Source organism: Folsomia candida, unplaced genomic scaffold (assembly GCF_002217175.1).
Source record: "Folsomia candida strain VU population unplaced genomic scaffold, ASM221717v1 Fcan01_Sc001, whole genome shotgun sequence".
In the NCBI taxonomy this organism is placed as follows: domain Eukaryota; kingdom Metazoa; phylum Arthropoda; class Collembola; order Entomobryomorpha; family Isotomidae; genus Folsomia; species Folsomia candida.
Genome location: NW_019091193.1, coordinates 20336462 through 20357980, shown reverse-complemented (window position 1 = coordinate 20357980; position 21519 = coordinate 20336462). Strand labels below are relative to the sequence as shown.

At 38.2% G+C, this 21519-nt stretch overlaps 1 protein-coding gene and 1 long non-coding RNA gene across 3 annotated transcripts in view; one reads left to right on the top strand and one right to left on the bottom strand.

Annotated features, from left to right (window-relative positions):
- Window positions 1-18462, bottom strand: LOC110860966 (ataxin-2 homolog). Of its 2 annotated transcripts, none has more exons than XM_022110090.2 (7): window positions 18305-18462; window positions 16216-16381; window positions 9874-11339; window positions 3575-4727; window positions 1808-3429; window positions 1265-1704; window positions 1-1180 (listed from the first exon to the last, which is right to left on the bottom strand). In XM_022110090.2, exons 2-7 carry the CDS (start codon window positions 16256-16258, stop codon window positions 985-987), a joined length of 4920 nt encoding a protein of 1639 aa, XP_021965782.1. In that variant the 5' UTR covers window positions 16259-16381; window positions 18305-18462; the 3' UTR covers window positions 1-984. The 2 variants fall into 2 exon arrangements, with proteins under 2 accessions (XP_021965782.1, XP_035702192.1); XM_035846299.1 differs by lacking the exon at window positions 18305-18462 and adding an exon at window positions 17154-17666.
- Window positions 7449-21519, top strand: part of LOC110860975 — a 36888-nt gene continuing 22817 nt past the window's right edge. The window contains exon 1 of the long non-coding RNA XR_004833633.1: window positions 7449-7792. This is a non-coding gene — a long non-coding RNA (uncharacterized LOC110860975). The remainder of the gene's footprint in view (window positions 7793-21519) is intronic.

The following is a 21519-nucleotide window of genomic DNA, read 5'->3' as shown; positions in this document are numbered from 1 at the left end:
AATTTTATGTTTGGTATCTCGTAAAAAAAGTTGCCCTTTTATTTACTTTAATTTCTATTTTAATTAATAAAGTAAAACATGTCAATAATAGTACAACACCAATTAGAGTAATTAAAACTTCAACCGCGCCATACTACAAACATAAAATATTTCGATCATAAATATTGCATTCGTGCAGATAATATAGTAGATTGTGTTGTATAGCTTATCACAATGATTGGTTTCATACAACTGCTTTTATACAATTTAATTTTACAACATAAATGTCAACGAGGAAAATTCAAACCGTTCCATTATGATTAAAACAATGATTATGAAAACAATCATTTGTGACACATTTCCCTCTTCATAAATTATTTCATCTAACATTCTCTATATTACATATCTATAAAAATCAATAGCCATGTTAAGTAAATAAATGCAGAATACATTTCTTGTCCATATTCTTTCCTTTGTTCAAGCAATCGGTTAGCTCATTCATTTTTTGACCAACGTCGGCATCATGTGTGAGTGAGTATTCAAACTTGCACAGCTCTCACAATCCATTTTGGGAGACCTCGTTTCGAGCGACAAAAAATTCCGGCCGCACTTTCTAACTTTATTGGACATTTCTTAATAATAATAAATTGTCTTTGTCAAGTGAGACCCTGAATCAAGAGAGAATATGTGATGAACACATGAAAAGTAAATTTATAGTCGGTCCCCTTTTAAAAACTATTTCAATTCTGGACCTGTCCTATTTGTTGGACGAGCGAACGAAATGTTTACACACAAGTTGACACATTCTTGTTGAGATGAAAACGCTGGACAGAAAATTCACTTGCAAGGAATGAATGTTCCAGTGATATATTCGTCAGCATCTTCATCTTGCTGATTATTTTAATTCCTGCTTCATCAATTCCTGATTAACTTTATCGTAAAGCAAACACATTCCATCCAAGTCGGCCCGTTGACTTAAACCCACGAACGAGGCAACGAATAATTTTAGAAACTCGCACCTCCATTGTTATTACTACTCGTATTATTATTATTATTATTATTGCTAAAACTATTAATACGATTATTTCCATTTCCTGGTTCATTCAAGGTGGCCTGAGATATGGGTCCCATGGGCAATACCGAATCCCACGGAACATGTTGACTAATAGCCATGTCGCCCCTCAGGGACATAATAGGGATTCTGGAAATGGGAAGAATCATTTTAATCCTGAATTCATCAACTGAACAATTCATATAAAAAATATCTCAGAATAAGTATCCTTACCCCATCTGTGTCATTGTATTGTTTCCCTGGAGTGGAACTACACAAGTAATTCCGATTTCTTCAAGCTTTCTCATTTTGTTGGCATCCATGCGTCCCATGTCTAAAAGTGGAATGTACAAGTATTTTCCATTGTTGTTGACCGGGCTGTTGGAGATGGATGGACGATTTGGACTCTGAGACCGAATTTGCGATGATGTAGGCTGATGACTTCTCAGGATGGAGACAGAGCCAGGGACTTGTGGCGCACGGACAATAGATGGCTGAGCACCATGACCTGGCATTATCATTGGTCTGCTCATGGTCAACGCGCTTCTCACCGGCGATGGTTGTTGCGGACGAGTTCCTCCATTTGTTGGGGACGTTACATTGGCAGGAGGAGGAGGATGCTGGTTAGATCGTGGAATCGCGTGATTAGACATTTTGTGGGTATCCAGCGATAACTGTAAAGTGAAATAAACACAATTATAAGTCCATCTTCTGACTTTAACTTTGCCAGTATTATTATTTCATTATAAAAAGAAAAAAAATCATGAATGTACGTACAATAGATGGGAACATTAATCCGCAAATATTACAGCTTGGCAATCGATCCATTGTTGTTGATGACCTTTGTTGGGGGAAAGTGGCAGCTTGTGCTGCTACGAATCGACGAATGGGTGGTGGATTCATCATCTGATGATTTTGGGGAACTCCACTAATTCTCTGCTGAGCATGGGTCTGAACATCGTCATCCGTCAAGTCAACAGTGGGAGGGCGGTCAGGCCTTTGTGCAGTCGAGTTCACGGTCACCCCCATCCCATAAGAGGAGGAAGAATATTGCATTCGATGGATTGGGGGTGGAGGTCGAGGAATTGCAAAATTGTGAGAAGCTGCTGCCTGCTGCAGTGGAATGGATTGAGTTGTGGCTGGTTGAACATTTCCTCTCACAGTGGAGATGACTGGAGGAGAAAAGTTGTCGTCTCTTGGAGGATTTTCTCGCGGGGGAGACATTGAAGTCGGTCCACGTTGAATGACAGATGCCTGAGCTTTCTGCTGTTGTTGAATTTGGTGTTGGGTCAATGATGAAGCTACCGGACTATGTGACGGACTTGGACTTGACACTGGAGAAATACCAGTGATAGGGGGAGAAGCTGGCGTCACTGTGACTCCTCGGACAGCCAACACTGAGTGGTGGGCTTGAGCAGGGGATGAACTTCGTGATGACTGTTTTAAGCCTAAATCTTGCAAGGCAGGGGACGTAGCAGGAGAATTGTGCGTCGAGTTTGTTGGACACACGCTCAAGGTTATAGAATTACCGAGACGGACACTATTGACACCAGCACTGCCAACGGAGCCAATCGCCGCAGCCACGTTGTGATTTACTTGAGTAGGTCTAATTTCTGCTGGTCGAACTTGGCGTTGGATAAGGAGTTGATTATCTACGACGACACGAGGCTCCTTATTGGGACGAACTTCACTAATTTCAATAGATGATCCCAATCCTTGTGCTGCCGGTCTTTTTTGGGCAAGTTGTCCCACTCGGTTGTTAATATTCTGTTGATACTGTTGCTGTTGATATTGCTGTTGTTGTTGTTGCTGATTGTGATGCTGTTGGAAAATTCTTTGCTGGGGGATTTGATGTAATCTTGGCATTGATTGATGTATGGGGTTTATTTGATGGGTTTGAAGTCGCTGTTGAAACGGATTGTTCAGCTCACGTTCAGCATTCATTTGATTAATAACCTGTTGATTCATCCCAATGGTTGATGACAGTGGCATAGTTGGAACTCGAGCAGAATTTGGGATATTACTACTATGAATTGCGTTTTGTTGCTGTTGGTGCTGCTGCTGCTGTTGCTGGTACTGAATTTGTCGAATATGACCGGATGGTGGTGGGGGGGATGGCCTTTGTTGAATTGTACCAGTCCGATGTGGTATTGTAGCCTGTGTGTACTTTGGTGGTCCGGACACGCCTGTCAATGCATTGTGTAAGGACATTGGATAATGAGGGGGAGAGATGCGGTGGTGAGGTGCGCCCGATTGCATCGACAGTCGTTGAGGATGGAGCGGCCCTTGTTGACCTCCCATACCAAATGAAGCTCGAGGTTGGTTACTGGTGTAGTGATGCACAGGCTGGCAGGCAATAATGGACTGATTAGGTGGACCAGGAGCTCGAGAGGAAATTCCTGACAACGAAATAACAATCCAGTAATTAGTTATGAAATTCAGCTAATTTACTATTTAGTTAGATGACTACTGCATAAAAATATCAGTAAATTTAGTCGTTCATTTTCAACCAATGTGACGATAAACTATTTACTGACGACTAACCTCCCATATTTTGTTGGCCGCCCGGTCCTTGACTTTGTCCCATAGGTCTCGGAACACCAGGAAACCCAGAAGCGACAACACTCCCCTGACCCCGTTGTTGCTGCTGGGCATGAGCAGCAGCTGCATTGGCTTGATTCCTCCACAGAATGTTTTGTAAATCTCCTTGTGTTGATGCCCCGAAAGGTGAACGACCCACACCACCAGTGTTATCCGTAGATGGTCGTCCAGTCATATTCGAGCTAGAAGGGGGCTGGCTCCTTCCGGGTCCGTTTACATTTATTAACGAATGAGCTTGAGTTTGCTGTGAATGTGACGATGAAGATGGTGATGTAACAGACTTATGCAAAACTTCAGACTGGGAAGACCCCCTTTCAGTTTCGGATGCATCACGGGCAGATAAATTTGACTGGTGCTGGGGAGTTTGTGGTGGAGGGTACGGACTCTCCGGCTCAAGGATGCCAACGCCTTCCGCAAGACGGAAATGATCTTCACTAAAATGATCTCTGAGTTCGTCATCAGACATGAACACTTTGTGACATACTTGACACTCAAAGTCATCCGCTTCATTATCACTTCCATCTGGCAATATTCGCGTCGGTTCAACTAATGCCTTCACTTCTTCCCTTTTGGAGAGATCCGCGTCCTTTTCTTTGGCAAGCTCTAAGTTTTGTGAATCTGCAGTTGACTCTTTCCCGTTCAAACTACTACCTTTTCTTTCTTCTGATTCATCCTGTCCTTCAATGGTTTGAACATCTTTGGTGGTGGAATTTGTGCTTTTTTCCACATTTTCTTCATCAGGATTTTCCAAATCCTTACTGGTGCTGCTGCCATTACAACCCTTATTGCTCGCTTTAGGATCTACATCACCGGGTTCATCACAAGGCTTCTTTGCAATCACAAGGCTTGGTTCATGCAATTGAGATGAAGCTGTAGGTATTCTTGATCCTTCAACGTTAACAGGAGTTGTGCCAGTTGTCAATAACTTGATTAAATTAGCCTCTGACACATCAATATCGTCCGACGACTCAACGGCAATGGATGGGCTGATGACTGGAACATCTTCAGAGATCATCTTATAATTCAAATCTGAAGGAGGTAAAAGTCGAACGCCTCCACCGGGAATGGCAACGCCACCACTTCCTGCAGTAGGTAACTGTAAGATAAAGACAGAAATTATTACTCTCAGCGAGGCGACACAAAGAATATTGGTTTCATATTTATGTTAAGTTTTTCATACTACAAATCTACAAATTCAGAAATGTTCAGCGTAAAGCCACATTTCTCACCGGTCGATATCAATAGTAAGATAGTGTATACATATTACATACCAAACAAACCGAACCAGAGAAACCACATACATACGTATTGCCAACCTGTGACCAAACTAAACCACGAATGGAAACCACAGGTTGTAAATTAAAATCGAGTGGTTTTATTCAATGCAATAAAGGAGACTGACTGACGGAGAGTTTTGGTAAACTTAAACTTAGCCATCAAACCGATATTTATTACATTCAGGTCAATATTTCTGGGACGCGCATGCGATTTTTGGCTAGACAAGAACTCAACATCGACATATATTATACATCTCTACATGTGTCGTTAATTTACATAATGCTGTTCTCCCCCACTAGTTTATTGTACAACTGGTCTTGTTATTATTCTTATTATTTATACCTACAACTTCTGGGCACCCACGATGGAATTATATATACAAGCATGTTTATATATTTGATTATACATGTGCATATATATATATATATTATATAATCCATTTTGTACTGTTATTTCAAGCAGGTTTTATTATAAGAAAACGAGTTTCCAACATTTCCCTATTATGAATATTTCAATAATAAGCCAGAGACTGGTACTTGTCAACGTTTTTAAGTTATTGGTTACATAAATAATACATAACTCAAACTCGTCAAACAAGAATCATGATGACAAAATTCACGTTCAGAAAATGTATCAAAGTATATAGGCTAACTAAAACAAAAGCCAACTTAACCGTCACATGCGTCAAACACCAGGGCAGTCTGATTAACTAGTGTTGATGACATTATTTGCCTGCAATGGAGACAAATTGCATAAAGTATACAGTATGAAAACTCTTTTAGTAACAAGTGAAGCTAGATAATCATTGCCAAAGTTTCTTAACCAGCGTTCCCACAAATTACAAATGTTTTAAATATTTTACGGGCTAAGGACAAAGGCATGGAAAACCAGTTTGTGGGGTGATAAATTTTTGGTATGATATAGAAGATGTATTCTTTATTGATCAATATATTTCACCCCTCTTTCTCATGTATAAATCACAGTTGTTTGCATTAAAATATATTGTCCAATATAAATGCAAATATGCTGATCAATAAAATAATGGAGATCATCAATTATTAATATAGTCTTCATCGGTTTAAAAACCTGTGATATACAAATTTTACACAAAGTATAAAGAGGATAGCTGGAGGAAATTAATAAGTATGTCTGTGCTAAATTCGACACGATTCAGGAAACCCAATTTTTATATCAAAGTCTTGTTCTTATTTTCTCTTGAAAGATAAGTATTCCGATAATTGTGTTTTTATACACAAGTAGAGTGTCGGAAATATATATATAACTATATTATTTGTGTATGTGTTCTGAAAACTGCATAACAATTCTGAGACTATAGAATGTTTTGCGCAACAACAACAGGTTTCAGTTCCCATCCACTGCACAAGCCTTCGCATTTCGTACAAGACGGCCTTGAATCAAAAGACTCTTGATTTAATCTTTTGTGCACCTATAGCGCTATGAAAGGAATTGGTGTTTTAATGCTATTTCCTACTAATGTAATACGACTGTATTATCAAGTTGTCGAGGCTACTTTATGCGAACGTTCCCTCAGTCTCGTCGGTCCATTCCCCCGAAAACTCCTATTTAAACGGTAGATTTTGAAGTTTTCCCTTCAGATACTGAGACCGAGAACATGAATGGTAATCCTACAGTCCTGCTCCTGCCCCTCCCCCCCCGAATGGTCGACGAGTAGACCAGCGATCTTCCAAATCGATTCGTAATTTGCCACACTCTCCATATTTACAAAATTTAAAGTCCATTGGAAAAGTTTTACAAAGGCTGGGCAATGCAGACTGGCCGACAGACATAAAGGGTGGAGGGTTCCATAAACCCTATCTTGGGCGGGCTAATGCAAATATTTACGATGGATTCCTCGTTTAAGTCTACGGACAAGTTTTAAATACGACATTTGAACACAATGATTTCACTAGTCTCTTCTCACTCCAAACCATCTCCAAACTCTGCATATGTACATATGAAGCCAATATTACGCCCCATAAAGTTTAAGAGTATTACCGGTTTTTTACCAAATGAATGCAAATAATATTAAAACCAGATCTAAACATGTTTAAATCCAGTTTTTTGTACGATTTTTTTAACGAGATGTAAGATCAAACCTGGGAGTTATCAAGTTCGGGTTAAAAACGGGACTAACTCCTAACTGAAAGACTGCATGATTGGCTGCTCGACCAATCGATTTTCAAATAACCATTGTTTTTCCTTGGACTTGACTTACACTCGTGTCAATAGCCGTGCATGATGGAACATCACTGTGGGGGATACATTCAGGAGACGGTGGGATGGAATTTCGTGGTGTGGTCGTCGTCGTCGTGGATAAAGTTGTTGTTGCCGGGGTGGGCCTATTGTCTAGAATGGCAAGCGTTGACACGGGCTGGGAACGCACTTTCATCATTCGATGATCCACCCAGCAGCCCACATTATTATCACGCTGCCGTCGATTTTTGTGTCCACCAAGAAGACCAATACGGGCCCAATTCGTTTTCTTGTGAAGATATTCAGAATAAAACTTCATCATCCTATCACTACCGTCTACATGCACTCCTATCTTCCTCCGCAAGTTGTTCGCACTGGAAACTTATCCAGAATCATTCGATTCCAAGTCCAATGTCAAGTTTTCCACACAATTTTAGCTGATAGACAGGGTGTGCAGATTCTAGCAAGTGCAGAGTGAAAGTGACGTGGACGTGTACAAGTAATTAATTGTCCAATCCAATTGAATGTGCTTTCTCCCAAAATAATATTTTGTCAAACCTTGTCACTCATTGTTTATTGCTGTTATCAGGGAACTTATTCTTATTATTTACGGAATATTATAATAATGATCTACGTGGCCCCTTTGCGCTTGAGGAACGAAAATAATGGGTAAGATCACTTGATTGAGTAATTACAGCTCGTGCACATTCTTTGTATTGACATAAAAATCCTATGAAATTTACTAAGTTGAGATATGTTTGATGATGATGAAAGGTATTTGAACTTAGAAATATTCATATTCAGTGAGTATTTTTGTAGACATGTTCATGTTCACATTCTCTGCGCGATTTACCCACCAAACACCAGGTTAACATTACTCCAAAACAAATAAAATTATAATTCGCATATTAACAAGACCCGGCGAAAATTTTCCACTTGCCACCGTTAAGGATTTTCACAACAACAGCAATGCTTACAGATATTCCATTCAAATTTGCGACTTAATCCCAAACGGAAAACAGATCCAATTGTCTTATTAGTCAGTAGTTTTAAAGTGCAGAACACTGCACTGCACAAGTGAGGAACAAACTGAGGTGCTTGTTTAACTGATTGATATGCAATTCGTTACTGTAATTTTCATGCTGCCAGGTGGAATTAAGCACGATAAAATTCCACGAAATGAATCGACACAACATGCTTTTGCACAAGTGAATGATCTAATTTTATCACAATACATGGATATACAATAAGTATATACAAATATATTCTATATATTCAGCCAATCCAAACCAACAGCGAGCACAAGCAGTATTTCATGGTGGCAAGTGGACTAAACTGGATTCAGGTCTGCAAGTCTGCAACTGCTGTTAACCAAACCTACATCTGCAGAAAGGGAATTATCCAGTTGCTATCACATTTACATTTACACTATGCTATAGCCATTACGTCACCCTCCTTGTGTGCACCCTGTAAACTTGGAATTTAACTACAAATATGGAGAGAAACTAACCTCAAACATGTAGAAAGAGTCGCCATTAGGCCTGACATATTTTCTCCAGCACAAACTCATTGTCACATTTTTCAGATTATTTTGTTATCCATCCAATACTGGTTTAATTGCCAAAATAATTTTTCAAAATAACTATAACCAGTAAACTTTAAGGTGCTCGCACACTCCGAAAGTTAAAAAAAAACATTATGTAACCGAGAACAGCGAGCGCCAACCTTCAATTTTTACTGCTCCCTTTATGCGACAATTAAACCGATTATTCTATTGTTAAATGAAACAATGAGTTGAAATAACTTCCACAAATTTGGCAAGTGCAAATAGTTGTGTCATTGTTTTTGAGTGGGATACCAATCTGTTTTGCGACAATGAATTAGCTTTTACTGATACAAAGTAAATTAACGAATCAACTCAATTAAATAATTTAACCCACTGTTACTAAATCATTGTGCTGTTATTATGAGGAAGGAGAATGATGGTCTTAGAAAAAACACCATGCTTTTATTACAAATTGTTTTCTAAACAAATGTTCCATAAACATTACTGATTCTTGGAAATTTAGAAAAGTATAAACAAGCGAGTACAAATTGGCGAAAATAAATCAAATAAATGTATGTAATATTTGTTATCCATCGAAATACATTAGTCTCTTTTCAAATTGCTTGCATAAATTGTTTGGCTCAAGACGACTCAGACTCAACTCATCCTGTAAATATGTTCTCATTTCTCATTATCATATGCATTTAGAACTCACTCATAGTGCACTACTCTCAACTGTACGCATTTACGAACCAAACTTAAGAAGTCTAAGTGAAATTATGAATTGTAGGGGAATGGAATACTTTCAATGTTGCATAAACTCATTTAATTTGTATCAATTCACAGGAAAATTGAACATGTTACTTTTTAGAACAACCTGTTGGATGACGCGATTAATTGGAGAGTGAATGAGTGTTAGCACGTATGTACTTATGCAGATATGCCAAACAATCCCCTATCATAAAGTTATCAGGTCGTATCAACACTTAGGAATGGTTCAAGGCTAGGCAAGATAAGTCGAGTAGTAAAACTGATGAGATCAAATTTCAACGGATACATGATGGCGGTCGAGTATAAAAACGTACGACACTTACTTAATAGGATATTTAGATGTTGCGTCATACAATATTGCATTGTGCATTGTTCAAATTCAAAGCCATTAGCACACAAAAAGATTTAAAATTACTGAATTAAAAATTATTACCGGTTTTGGCAGAGTAGGGCTTCCAGCTGCTATGCGTGACCTTTCCATCGCAAACTCCAACGCCTGTTCAAACTCGTCCATCTCACCACTGAAAACAGTCTCGAGCTCGGACTCAATGGAGACCATTGAGCGATACTGAGCTTCGAGATTTACCATCTCGCGCTGCGGAACATTCGATTTTGGTGGTGACGACAGAATTGTTTCCGGTGATTTTGTAGAGCATGGCATAAGCATGGGCATGACTATAATGGGCATTGGATTATTATGCAATAGGTCGGAGGGGCCCGTGGATTGGGATTGTTGTTGTGGGGATGAGGGGGATTCCTCAACCAGGGGAGGTGGAGGGCCATTATCATCAGTATTGCTTTCTAAACTTCCAAGACTCTTCCTTTTAACAACGTAAGCACCCTTCTCCCTGCCAATGCATAACTTGAGTCCTCCTAAAGTTGAGTCTTCAGATATTAAGGTACTTCCTCCGAGTTCATCTATACAATTTCCCTCTTCCACCCCAATGTATGTAATCGCTCCATATGTGGCGTCTTCCTCATGGTCCTCAATAACATTAGGATTCACAACTTCAATTCCCAGAGAGGCAGGGTCAATGTAGTTCATTTCAACAATTGGGTACGGATTCTTGGCGAGAATATGTTCGTAAATGGCATGTTTTTTCCAGTGACTATATTTGGCAAATTTTAAGAAACATCTATAGCAGTAAGGGATTGTGGATGTCGATGGAGTTTCAGTTTCAACAACAGTGGGACCACTACGCGCAGATTCCTCTTGATGAGCTCGAGGTTCAACTAAAGTAGTAATGCCATTTATGTCAGCATCCATTCTGCGCTTTGGTTCGGCGCCGGATGACTGCGTACTCCTTCGTCTTGTATGAACTAGCGTAGCCCTCCGTGGTTGTAGTGACTGCGTAGACCTTTTTGAAATAGTGCTCCCACCCGAAGAGGAGGAACCCGTCCTGGACTTTTTACTCCTGTGTCTCTTTTTTGAAGCCAAACTCCTGTAGTTCCTACCGCTAGAGGTAGCAGGAGGTGGAGATCTTTGCGAATGGAATGTTGAAGAAAGATTTACATGATTTACATATCCCTCCAATACGTTCGTTGCATTATTCGGAGTATCCACGTTGAGTGGATGGTTATCTTCGTCAGTATCATTGTCGAACTGTGGGGGTACAAAGGAGGATGTGACGGCCCAAGGATCAGCCACAAATCCTTTATCAGAGTCGCTCAAGTTATTGTTGGTTTCCTCCCCCCGCAAGATGGAGTCTCGGGAAGTCCCTGTGAGACTATAATTTTCGTATTCCTCATCCTCTGGCCCGTCCACCACGTCCTCGTGGTGAGAGCTGAGAGCGGGACTAGGGAATAATGGTGGCGCAATATTTGAAATTTGGTTCGTAGCGGAGACTGCAGTAGAGTCCGGATATTCAGGTTTACCATCAAGGGAAGCTCTTTCGGCCCCTGTAATATAGATACAAAATGAATACGTCAATATAATTTTGCACATTCATTTTCTGCTAGTTTAAGATAAAATTGAGTCACTATTGTCGTATTAGATATCAACTTTACGTTTTCGGTACGACATTAATTTTAATTAAGCTAACCTAATCTAACCACCAATTTTGTCCCATTTTTGTGAGTTGTAGTTTATATGTACGTTTAGTATTTAACATTTAGCGAGTTATTGCGGAGTAAAAATCTCTGTGGGGCGGGAAATTTTCCGCTCTGTGCGCTCAAACCATGCTAAAAGAGGCCAAAGTTTGTATTTCTCCGTCCCACAAAGATTTTTGCAATAGTCAAGTGTTGTGCGAGTGGAACCTAATAGTGAGGAACCAGTAGCTTCGCCTCAGTTTATCCGGTAAAGGTGATGCGAAAGCTACTGATCCCTCGCTATTAGGCCCGCCCCACACGCACAGCACGTAACTAACGCGCTTTAACCATAGCTTGGAGTACAAAGGTTTTTAACCCATGCTGCTTATACATATTTATATGCCACCAACATCGCCTGATGAAATTGGCGAAATTTGAAGAAGCCTTAACGGGACAAGCAGACTTATCATTAATTAAGCAGACACATCATATGTTGCATGTATACAGCTTTCATGTAAATTTTGTTCGAGTGTTAGTTTGCACATTGTTCCCACTGTTCTAGATTATCGATTCTACGAAGTTATTCAAGGTATATAAATATCAACAAATCATTCTCAAGGAAAAAAAAAATACATAAGGCAGACATTGCTAATTTAAATAGCTAAGTTTGTAATTGCAAAACCAGTTGCACAAAATTCCAACTGTGCTCTGAATACTTGACTCGATCATAATAAATTATTGGAGTTAGATAACTAGGAATGTGATAAGTGATCACGTACTTTCAGGTTTTCCCGAAAAATTCTTGCCTTGTCAGGCAACCTTGAACCCTATATATGCGGTAATGCTACTTCTGGAGAAAAACTTTAAGCCATCAAGTACCTTAATTTGACAAAATGCGTCATAGTATTGAGCTTATTAATTGGACATGTGACTAATACAAAACTTCATCAATACTTTGCCTAACTCTCAATGGTGACCAAACTACAATTTCTCCTGGATTCATATAGTTATGATGATTTATATGGCAAATTTTGACCTTCTCTGTCTTCCAACATAATATAGATAACATTATAATTGATCAATAGCACATAAATTTATAATGAATTCGATAGATAACTATGATAAGAGAGTGAAGAGAGATATATCGTTCTTGATTAAATTTTACAAAAGTTTTGTAAAAGCTGTCCAAACATTGTATATGATACTATTAAATCAGTCAAACACGTGCGAATAAGAATGTCAATTTGTATTATGACTATGACATGACACAATGATCTTTTACGCAATTTAATAGCAGCCATGCGCATGAATGGCTCAAATGTCATTAAAAATTGTGCAATCATAGACTACTCTGAATTGGCACTTGCTATGCATAAGCATATGTATAAATTAACAGCTTCAAAGTCGTGATTATAACTGTAACACATTTAATCTACCTACTTTTGTACATAGTCGGAAACACTCAAGTGTCAATGACATATAGCTTTATTACTTTTGTAAATTTCAACTTAGCAATTTTTGATTTATTTTACCGAAAAGCCAGATAAATTTCAATTAAAAATTGTGGCATTCCAGGGTCAGAAATTTTTTCCAAGCCTCGGCACTTCTACGGGGCTTAGAACACACCTTTGCTCTTAACTTTGACCATTTTTCATATTCCGGTGGTTCAAATCCATCAAGGATGATGACCAATTCTGATTGGAGATAAAGACAGGAATTTCTTTTTTAGCTACGCTTGGGTCATTTTTTGCACTATAAATTCGTGCTGAGTCCTGCTGAGAGGTCCCATCGATTCCATTGAATTGGGTCTCACTTAGGGGATGTACCACGGACTCAAAAACATATTTTAAGAAATTTTATTCCCCCACCTCCCCCCAATTTTCCGCAAAATGTAGAGAAATTACCCCATTTATCTCCCACCTGCCAAAATCATCAAAAAACCTGGAAAATGTGACTTTCTGACCTTTTGTCTATATCGGGGGATGTGTTTGACCAATTTTGCGTAGATTAGGACAACTCGCTTGTTAAAAGATTTTTCCGATGTGAAAATCTCCTCATTCGTAAAAAGAATCCTGCTCCCTTTTTTGGAGCGTACCGCTTGAGGTGACTCCTGCATTTATTTAATCTGGCTTTCTTTTGGGGTACGATCAGGCTGTGGCAAGTACCGCATTTTAAAGCCTTAAGCCCAAGCTTCAATTTGAGCTATCATTGGATAATTTGCGTCGACACTGTCAGCAGCGGGCCCGGTTTCCGTTGGAATTTCTTGAATTTCTTCGGATTACAGGCTTGTGAGGCTTAACGATGGGTGTGGTCCTTGGAGGTTTTCAAAAAATTCTTCTTCGACTGTTCTTTGTCGATTCGGTCCCCATGAACGTTTTTATAGTCCGTTGGGCTAAATTAAAGTACACCTTTGACTTTTTCAACACATGTCAAATTCACTATTTGTCTTGGATTTTTTTTGTGAAAAACTATCGCCGCCCGCTTCTCTTCAATTTCCTATATATTTATCCAGATGTTCAAAAATTACAAAGTCTATAGTGAATCATAATGTAAATCGCATGGCGAATCTAATGCACTTATCAGATTTTAATTCTGCGGCGTAGTTTTTTAGCAATCAGCTGTTGACACTTGAGTGTTCTCGACTATGTAAAGGGCATCCCATATGTAAAGTGCAGATGGAAAAACGGCCCTCATTCTGTTGTAATTCAATTTTGTTCGAAGAAACTAAATTTACATAAAAGCTTAGGATCTGTATGTGTTAGTTTTATCGTTAAACCAATTTCCTATCCTATTGTAACTTAGAGATATTAGGTTCTTCCGAGCTCCGCCGAAGGGTCGTTTTCACGGTTTTTCCTAAATGTCCTTTGCGATTCTGCTCCAAACTTTCGAAATCAACGAACGATTGCAAACTTTTTCTTTCGTTTAGAATATTGTCTTCGACAATTGGCCCAGAAGTTCTCGATACCAGGTGTTTGAGGTACATTTTTAGCGTTGTTTGGTTTTTGTGTATCTCATCCAATGTGTTCGGGGGCATGAATAACCAAGGTTTTCTTTTGAAACATTGTCTTTGGCTTTAGTCTATCTTCGCATTTTGCATCTACTGGAGTAGTTGCTTGAAAATATGTACGATCGGGAACATGATCAGGGTCAGTGGTCACTTAGATTTCATCATAAATAACCACGAGTTTGCTTAACCCTTTTTTGGAAATTTTTCTGCATGCTGTTTTAGCTTGATGGTGCTGGGTCCATACATTTTTCTTTGCCGATTGCTTTACACACCCTTTCATGCCTAAGACGTGAAGTTTAATTCGACATATCGTTGAGTTCGATATCTTTTGTGTTGTGGATACGGCAATCATGGAATTGCGGGACGCTTCTTTGAGAACATCCTAATTTTCTCGACATTTCTTTTCGTCGACTGGATAACCGTCTGACCTGATATTCTTTTGCAATTCATGTCACCGGCAAACTCACATCTTGTAATTATTAGGTCGACAGCGAATCTACGTTTTTCTTGCCTGGCGAAGTAATCAATCGTCTTTTTCTAATCACGCCGATATGAATTTTCGTGCGTGTGAAAATCGACACTTCCGAGTTTTTGGATTCCGGCTCGTGTAATGCATAGACAAGATTTTTTGATGAAATCTGAAATCAGTTGTCTTAATCTACATGACATCACCTAAAATATGACTTACCTCTGATCAATTTTTTCCCGCCCGTACCCTTAAAATCAATGCTTGACCGAGCTGCACCTTACTTTTGGGATGCCCTTTACATCCTAAAACTGAAAAGGTTAAAAGTTTCCACTGCTTCATATCTACATATGTCCTTGGGCTTTGATGGAAAACAGTTCGAGATCAATCAAATCATTAAACACAGTGTCTACAGATACAACATTATGCGACAGGTTGCCTAAATAAAATGTGATGAACAGAAACACAAATAGTAGCGGTCATGGTATTCTAAATGTGATTGTATAAGCTAAATATTTGACCTGTGACCACACCACATGGTAAAAAGTATGCAGCCACACACATAAACTTATGCACTTTGGTCGCTCTCTCAATTGCCTGGACCTTTTTGGCCTCACCTTCTATCGAAAAAACGAAAATTCGATATTTAGCCTTTTGACCGTTTTCCAGGTCACATGGTTCAATGTCACATACGCACATATACATATTCTTAAGTCAGGTTATGCATTTCCATTTCCAAAATTGCAACCTTCGACCACAAGCCTGTGTCCTAGTTGGTTCGAAATGGATGCCCTTATTTTAATTCCATACTTGTAAATTAAAGACATAATTATGGCAAGAATCGAACTCGAATGCATTCATCCAATGCGCAAGCCCATCCTCGCTGTACTAGTCCGCTAATTTCGACATATTTGCTCAAATATTCATCCATAAATTACCAAACAAATACAAACCAATATTGACACATTGATATGATCAATTACGACGCATAAACCTCATTTGATAATGTTTTTTTTTTTAAAAATAGGTGCATAAACGTATGCGTAGTCGTCAACTTCTTCCAATATGCTTCAACCAATTCATTCTGTAGTATAAATATTTATCGGTAAGATAAACTATTATTAACATTCAATTTCCGCATTGGGAGACCTCGAATTAGTTTCTCATTATTCTCATTTCAAAACAAACATTCTGGTCTGAAATACTCTCAAGTAATATGTACTTACAATATTACAAATGACATTATGGGATTAAATTAAAGCACATCAACTTACTATTTCTGGAGCAATGTCCGCTATCACTCATTATCTGTACCATTGGTATCTGCTCAGCTCTTCTCTCCTCCTCTCATCATCATCGCATTTCTATTTCTTCGACTTTCTCGTCAACAAACGTATCATCAAGCGGGCCTGACATTTGCCGGTATTTCACGACGAACACCTGTAAATAATTTACAAATTCATTACTCTTCGTAACCTTCGTAAATAATATGCATACATGAAATTCACTACACACACCGAGCCAAGAAGTATAATTGAGTTATTTAGGGCTATTTAGGTCTACATATATGTAATAGTCATCAGAAGGATACCTAAAACTTTCTGTTAACTAAATTGCTTCTATTTCATAAATTATACGTCACGTATTATTGGCTGTGAAAAGTGCATGCATACGCATTTTATACCAACGTAAGATTATTGGACACTTTATCACTCTTTAAGGGACACGAACATTAGGTTCCAACGCATACTTTATTAACAACAAAACTGGTGGAGAGGGGGCTTATCGACCAGGAGCAAAAACTGTACCCACCCATCAACCCACGGATATATTTACTGGTTTACATGTTTATTTACCTTACACCACTTTTAGCTTTAATTAAATAGGGTGTCAAACAAATAAGTACTATTGATTTTTTACCGGCCTGGCGTTTTATAAAAATGTTGCACTAAATATTTACATAATCCAAACTAGTAATAATATTTGCAATTTTTGTCAAATAAAAATAGAAATAAAGTCCAGGTAGAATGGGTACAATTTAAACATAACACTATTTACTTGGATAACTTGAACTACTACTACCAGTAATTTTTGCAAATATGTATTTAATATTTCGATATCTAGCATACAACTACCAAATTAGATCAGAGGTTATTAACAAATAAAAAATTACATAATTTTGCGCAAAATTAAACATGGCATGAGATGAAACCTTTTTATGCATGTTAACGTTCTGTCGTGAATCCGTCCATCCGTGGGCACATAGTAGAAAAGGAATTGAACTACTGAGATTTTCGCACTCAAATGATATGTTCAATGTTTTATGTCGTCGTCATTAAAAATAGTGGTTCACAAGCCTGCCAAATTTTCTTGACGACTTAACATTAGTCCCTAATTTTTTGGGGCCAGTCCGCGGTTCGGTTATTCCTCATTCAAATCAAACTTTTATAGTTACAGGAGTTTAATAGTACAACTTTTATAGTTAATAACGCCGTCTGGGACGACGTTGCTAAATAAGTGCTCCAATTGTGTTTCAAAAGTAATCAGTATCGAAAATATATTTATCACGTTATCGTTAATACTAACGATGTTTCTGAAGAGCTAGTAAACCTACACCACCATCCGGAATTTGCTCCCGACTGATTCGCGTTAATACGAAATTATGACAACTTTCACTCCGAGTAATTAGGGGACGTTCGTAAACTTCGTAACGCAAAGGGGGGTGGGTGGGTGGTCAGAGCCCAATGATATCGTGCCTATGTGACACATGTTAAAGGGGGTGGGTGGGTGTCCAAAAAATCAAAAATTTGCGTTATGAAGTTTACGAACGTCCCCTTATCGTCACTAAAAATTAACATTCTTCCATAATATGAGAAATAAACATCCTTGAGCCATATATCTGAGGAGAAAGTTTTGCAAAGTAGAAGAATTATTGCTACTCACAGATAACATTGCGATATTTTTTAACGAAGACTTGATAATGTATCTATAATTTAAAAAATAAATGGATATTTCTCTAAGTTATCGAACGTATAACTCTAGATTTGTAATACTCAGTCACAAAATAAAATAGTTAATTACACCTCCAATTTAAATTTCAGTTTGTCGCAGAACTACAATTAGTCACATTTTCATTAAACAAGATGGTGAAAGGAGGTTGACACCGTTCAATAATAACATATAGTTTGAAGTTATTATTATACACGTGGGTGGGGAATTATTATCTAAGCAATAAAACACACATGTGGTTTATTTAACTGCTCAAAACACCATAATTCGTAAAATAGACGTATTAACCATTTGTATATTACAACTTCTCCTTATCCCATTCAACTTAACTTAACGCATTATTATAAAGCTCACTTGTTAACGCGAGATTCCATTAGGGTATCAAATTCTAATTGGTAACAGGTGAAGAGGACACAGAATGATAATAATAACACTATTTTCGCTCTTTGATTCCTTTCTCCTCCAACAGCACTCGTCCGTTGGATGGGTTCTCTAGAACTAAACACGAAGCCAGCTTATAGGCTTGTGACTTTGTGAGGTACATGCTGATACGATACGAGGAGGAAAGCAACACAACGATGCAAATGCAAACTATGTGTGAACTGACCGATCGGGTTCCGAGCAGGGTTTACCATGTGTACAATATAAGTATGTCTGCAATTGTTCGACTCCATGGGGCATAAACAATGAAGAAACAATGGAATTAGGTAGGACTAGATACCGTTGTGGAACAAGCGTGATATATTCCATACCACAAATCAGCTAACGATTTTGTGGGCTAGTGACTTGTACAGACATTGTGTAGGCCAAAGGATCCGGGTTCGAATCCCAACCCCGAATCCTAGTTATGCAAAAGATGAAATTAAATATATAAAAATTAATGTAAAAAATAAAACACCTGCGCGCGCGTGCAACAAAGGAGCGAAACTATGGCGAAAAACATGTATGCGCAGGTTGGTCGCCTTATTTGTAACTACAATTTCGACATTTGTGAATTTTGTCTCCCCCACGGTCACCAGGCCGTTGCAGGTCAGGATAACATATCCCGTTGGATAGGCCTTGAAAAGCGCATATTTTTTTCAAGGCTTATGCAAAAAAAAAGTATTTATGACCTAGCGTCGTGACCTACAGCGCTCGAATTATAATCAACCCTGTCCCTTAACTTGACATTGTTATTTGAGGTTCAAGTCTCAGTCCAGGCAGACGGACATAACGATCTTATAAAGGGGTTTCACTTTTATAATTGTGATCCTTCTGTAATAAATAAACACACTCAGCGCTGCCAGAGGATGAGTACATACATATATTTGTATAGATTAGTTAGGTTAAAACACCGGCAGAGTCGAGCTAGAGGAGGCTCGACTCCATTTATTACCAAGCCATAAGATTCTCATGCATTACTCGTATAATATTATTGCCACAAACTTTTAGTACACATCGCATCACACGTTGTTAAATTGCTTGGCTTTTTACGGCGCAGCAGCAGTGTCGAATTACGTAAGTTATAGCGCATTCCTTCATGTGAGTACGGAATCGAGAGGAAAGCTTCGTGAGGTACAAGCGTGGGCTTACTGCATGACTGAATGACTCGAGAGAGAGAGTTGTACAGTACAACATATTATTTATATGAAGCTTGCTAGGCTTGCTACCCTAAGGAAAAAATATTATATCCGCTCGACTCGTTTGTGTACGTAGTCATAAATTTTCAGGCATGTCAAGAGTAACACCGTGGTTGAGTATAGAAATTATGTAGTCCTCCTTGATAGCGTTACTGCGTTAGTTTTGAGCACGAGCTGCCGTTATGTTTTATGATTTAGAGGCACAGAACAGGTTGTGGTTGTGACTAACATGCTCATCCGATCAGTTACTTAGATTGTGATACTACGGAGATAATAGTTTTTGAAATCCTCATAAAAAACATCACGAAACATTACCACTCCCAAGGTTTACTCAGAGTTCAGACTCAGGATGAACTTGGGCAAAAACTGCCCAAAGATTTATGCTTTACATGTCCATGCTTGATTGATTTTGATGATTAGATTATCGGAAACTATGAAATTATATTTCCTATTTCTCAGCTTGTTATTAATTAATTTTGAATAGAAATACAGTTATATTTGCGATTGGTTCTTTTTTATATACTTTTCGAAAACTTTTATTGATGACAAACCGTTCGTTAGTAGTAATTCAGTCTTGGAATTTGGAAGTTATTTTGGGTTGAAACCACTTTATGCGATCACCATGTCCGTCCATCCGTAATACGAGGATAAATCTCAAACTCTGCGTCTTTAGGTTTTTTTGTTTTAATAGGATAAAGAGTAAGGACTGGGGTAAAGTTTGTTGGCCCTAGGTCAAGCGTAAGGTCATAATACTTTTAATGCCAAAAGCCATGGGACGGGTTAAATCGATAATATTTTCCAAGATCTAGCGTTATTATGGCATGCGATGACCGTCTATAATGTCGAATTTTAATTTATACGTTAGTTCGGGCAAGGACTACACAAATACTAATAATCAAACTCATTTAAAAGATCATCATCTTCGTCCCTCCAAATAACTCGCAAACGGTTACAGCTTGAAGAATTTGTTCCTTGGTTCATGGTGCAGATTAGAAAACGAGATATAAAAGTCGTGGACTAATAGTACCCTCTAAAGCGACGTAAATCCACATGAATGTTCTTTTAACATTTCAATTACATCATTCTTGTTACAGTTAAATATTACTTTTTGCCCTTTGATTACACTCGTTTGTAACACTTTATTTTGTTTTATGCTTATTTATGTATGCAAGCGCATGCACGGAGTGCTGCCAATCATGTATTTGCATAACTGGAATATTAATGCAACTTATATAATTTAAAAGCACAACCGACTTGAACATCTAAATAGGTAATGACCCCATGAAAAGCATAAATTTCGAATGATGCACCCATAGAGAAACATAATATAAATAGGATGTACCTTACGTATTACGTGAGTTTATTATCGTTAGTTTTGGCTTTAAAAATCACGTTACTAAATACAGAAATATCTGTAAGCTTATGATTTTTACGAAGCTTGACCCCTCGTTTTTTTGTAAATTATTAATCGATATAATATAAGTATTTGTTAACAATTTCATGGTAGTTTTAAATAAAATAAATTTCATTAAGCTTTTTTTTGGTGGGGGGTTCCTGAATTTGAAGCTGTTTTTTCTCCTGTAAACTATTTTACCAGAAGGAAACGAAGACAATTACAAATACCCTCATAGTCGATTAAATCTATGTACGTCATATCAAATTTGGTCACGTTTTGACAACTTGTGTAATGATTTGGTGGTTAAGTTAGCTACAATTTTTTGGCCCCCATTAGATAAGATTATTTTTCTGGCAACTTTCTAGTAAAAATTGTGAATTTTTCCCAGAAACATAAATAATCTCAAAACAAAATCCAATTCTCGTCCAATTGCATGCATCACTCGGAGGCATCAGAGTGGCCATCATATCCCTCCAAAATTAGCGATTGCTAAAACCATGACTAATTGATTATTTATTAGATTAACTTTTCTGAAGCAGCCCGCCAAGAATCAC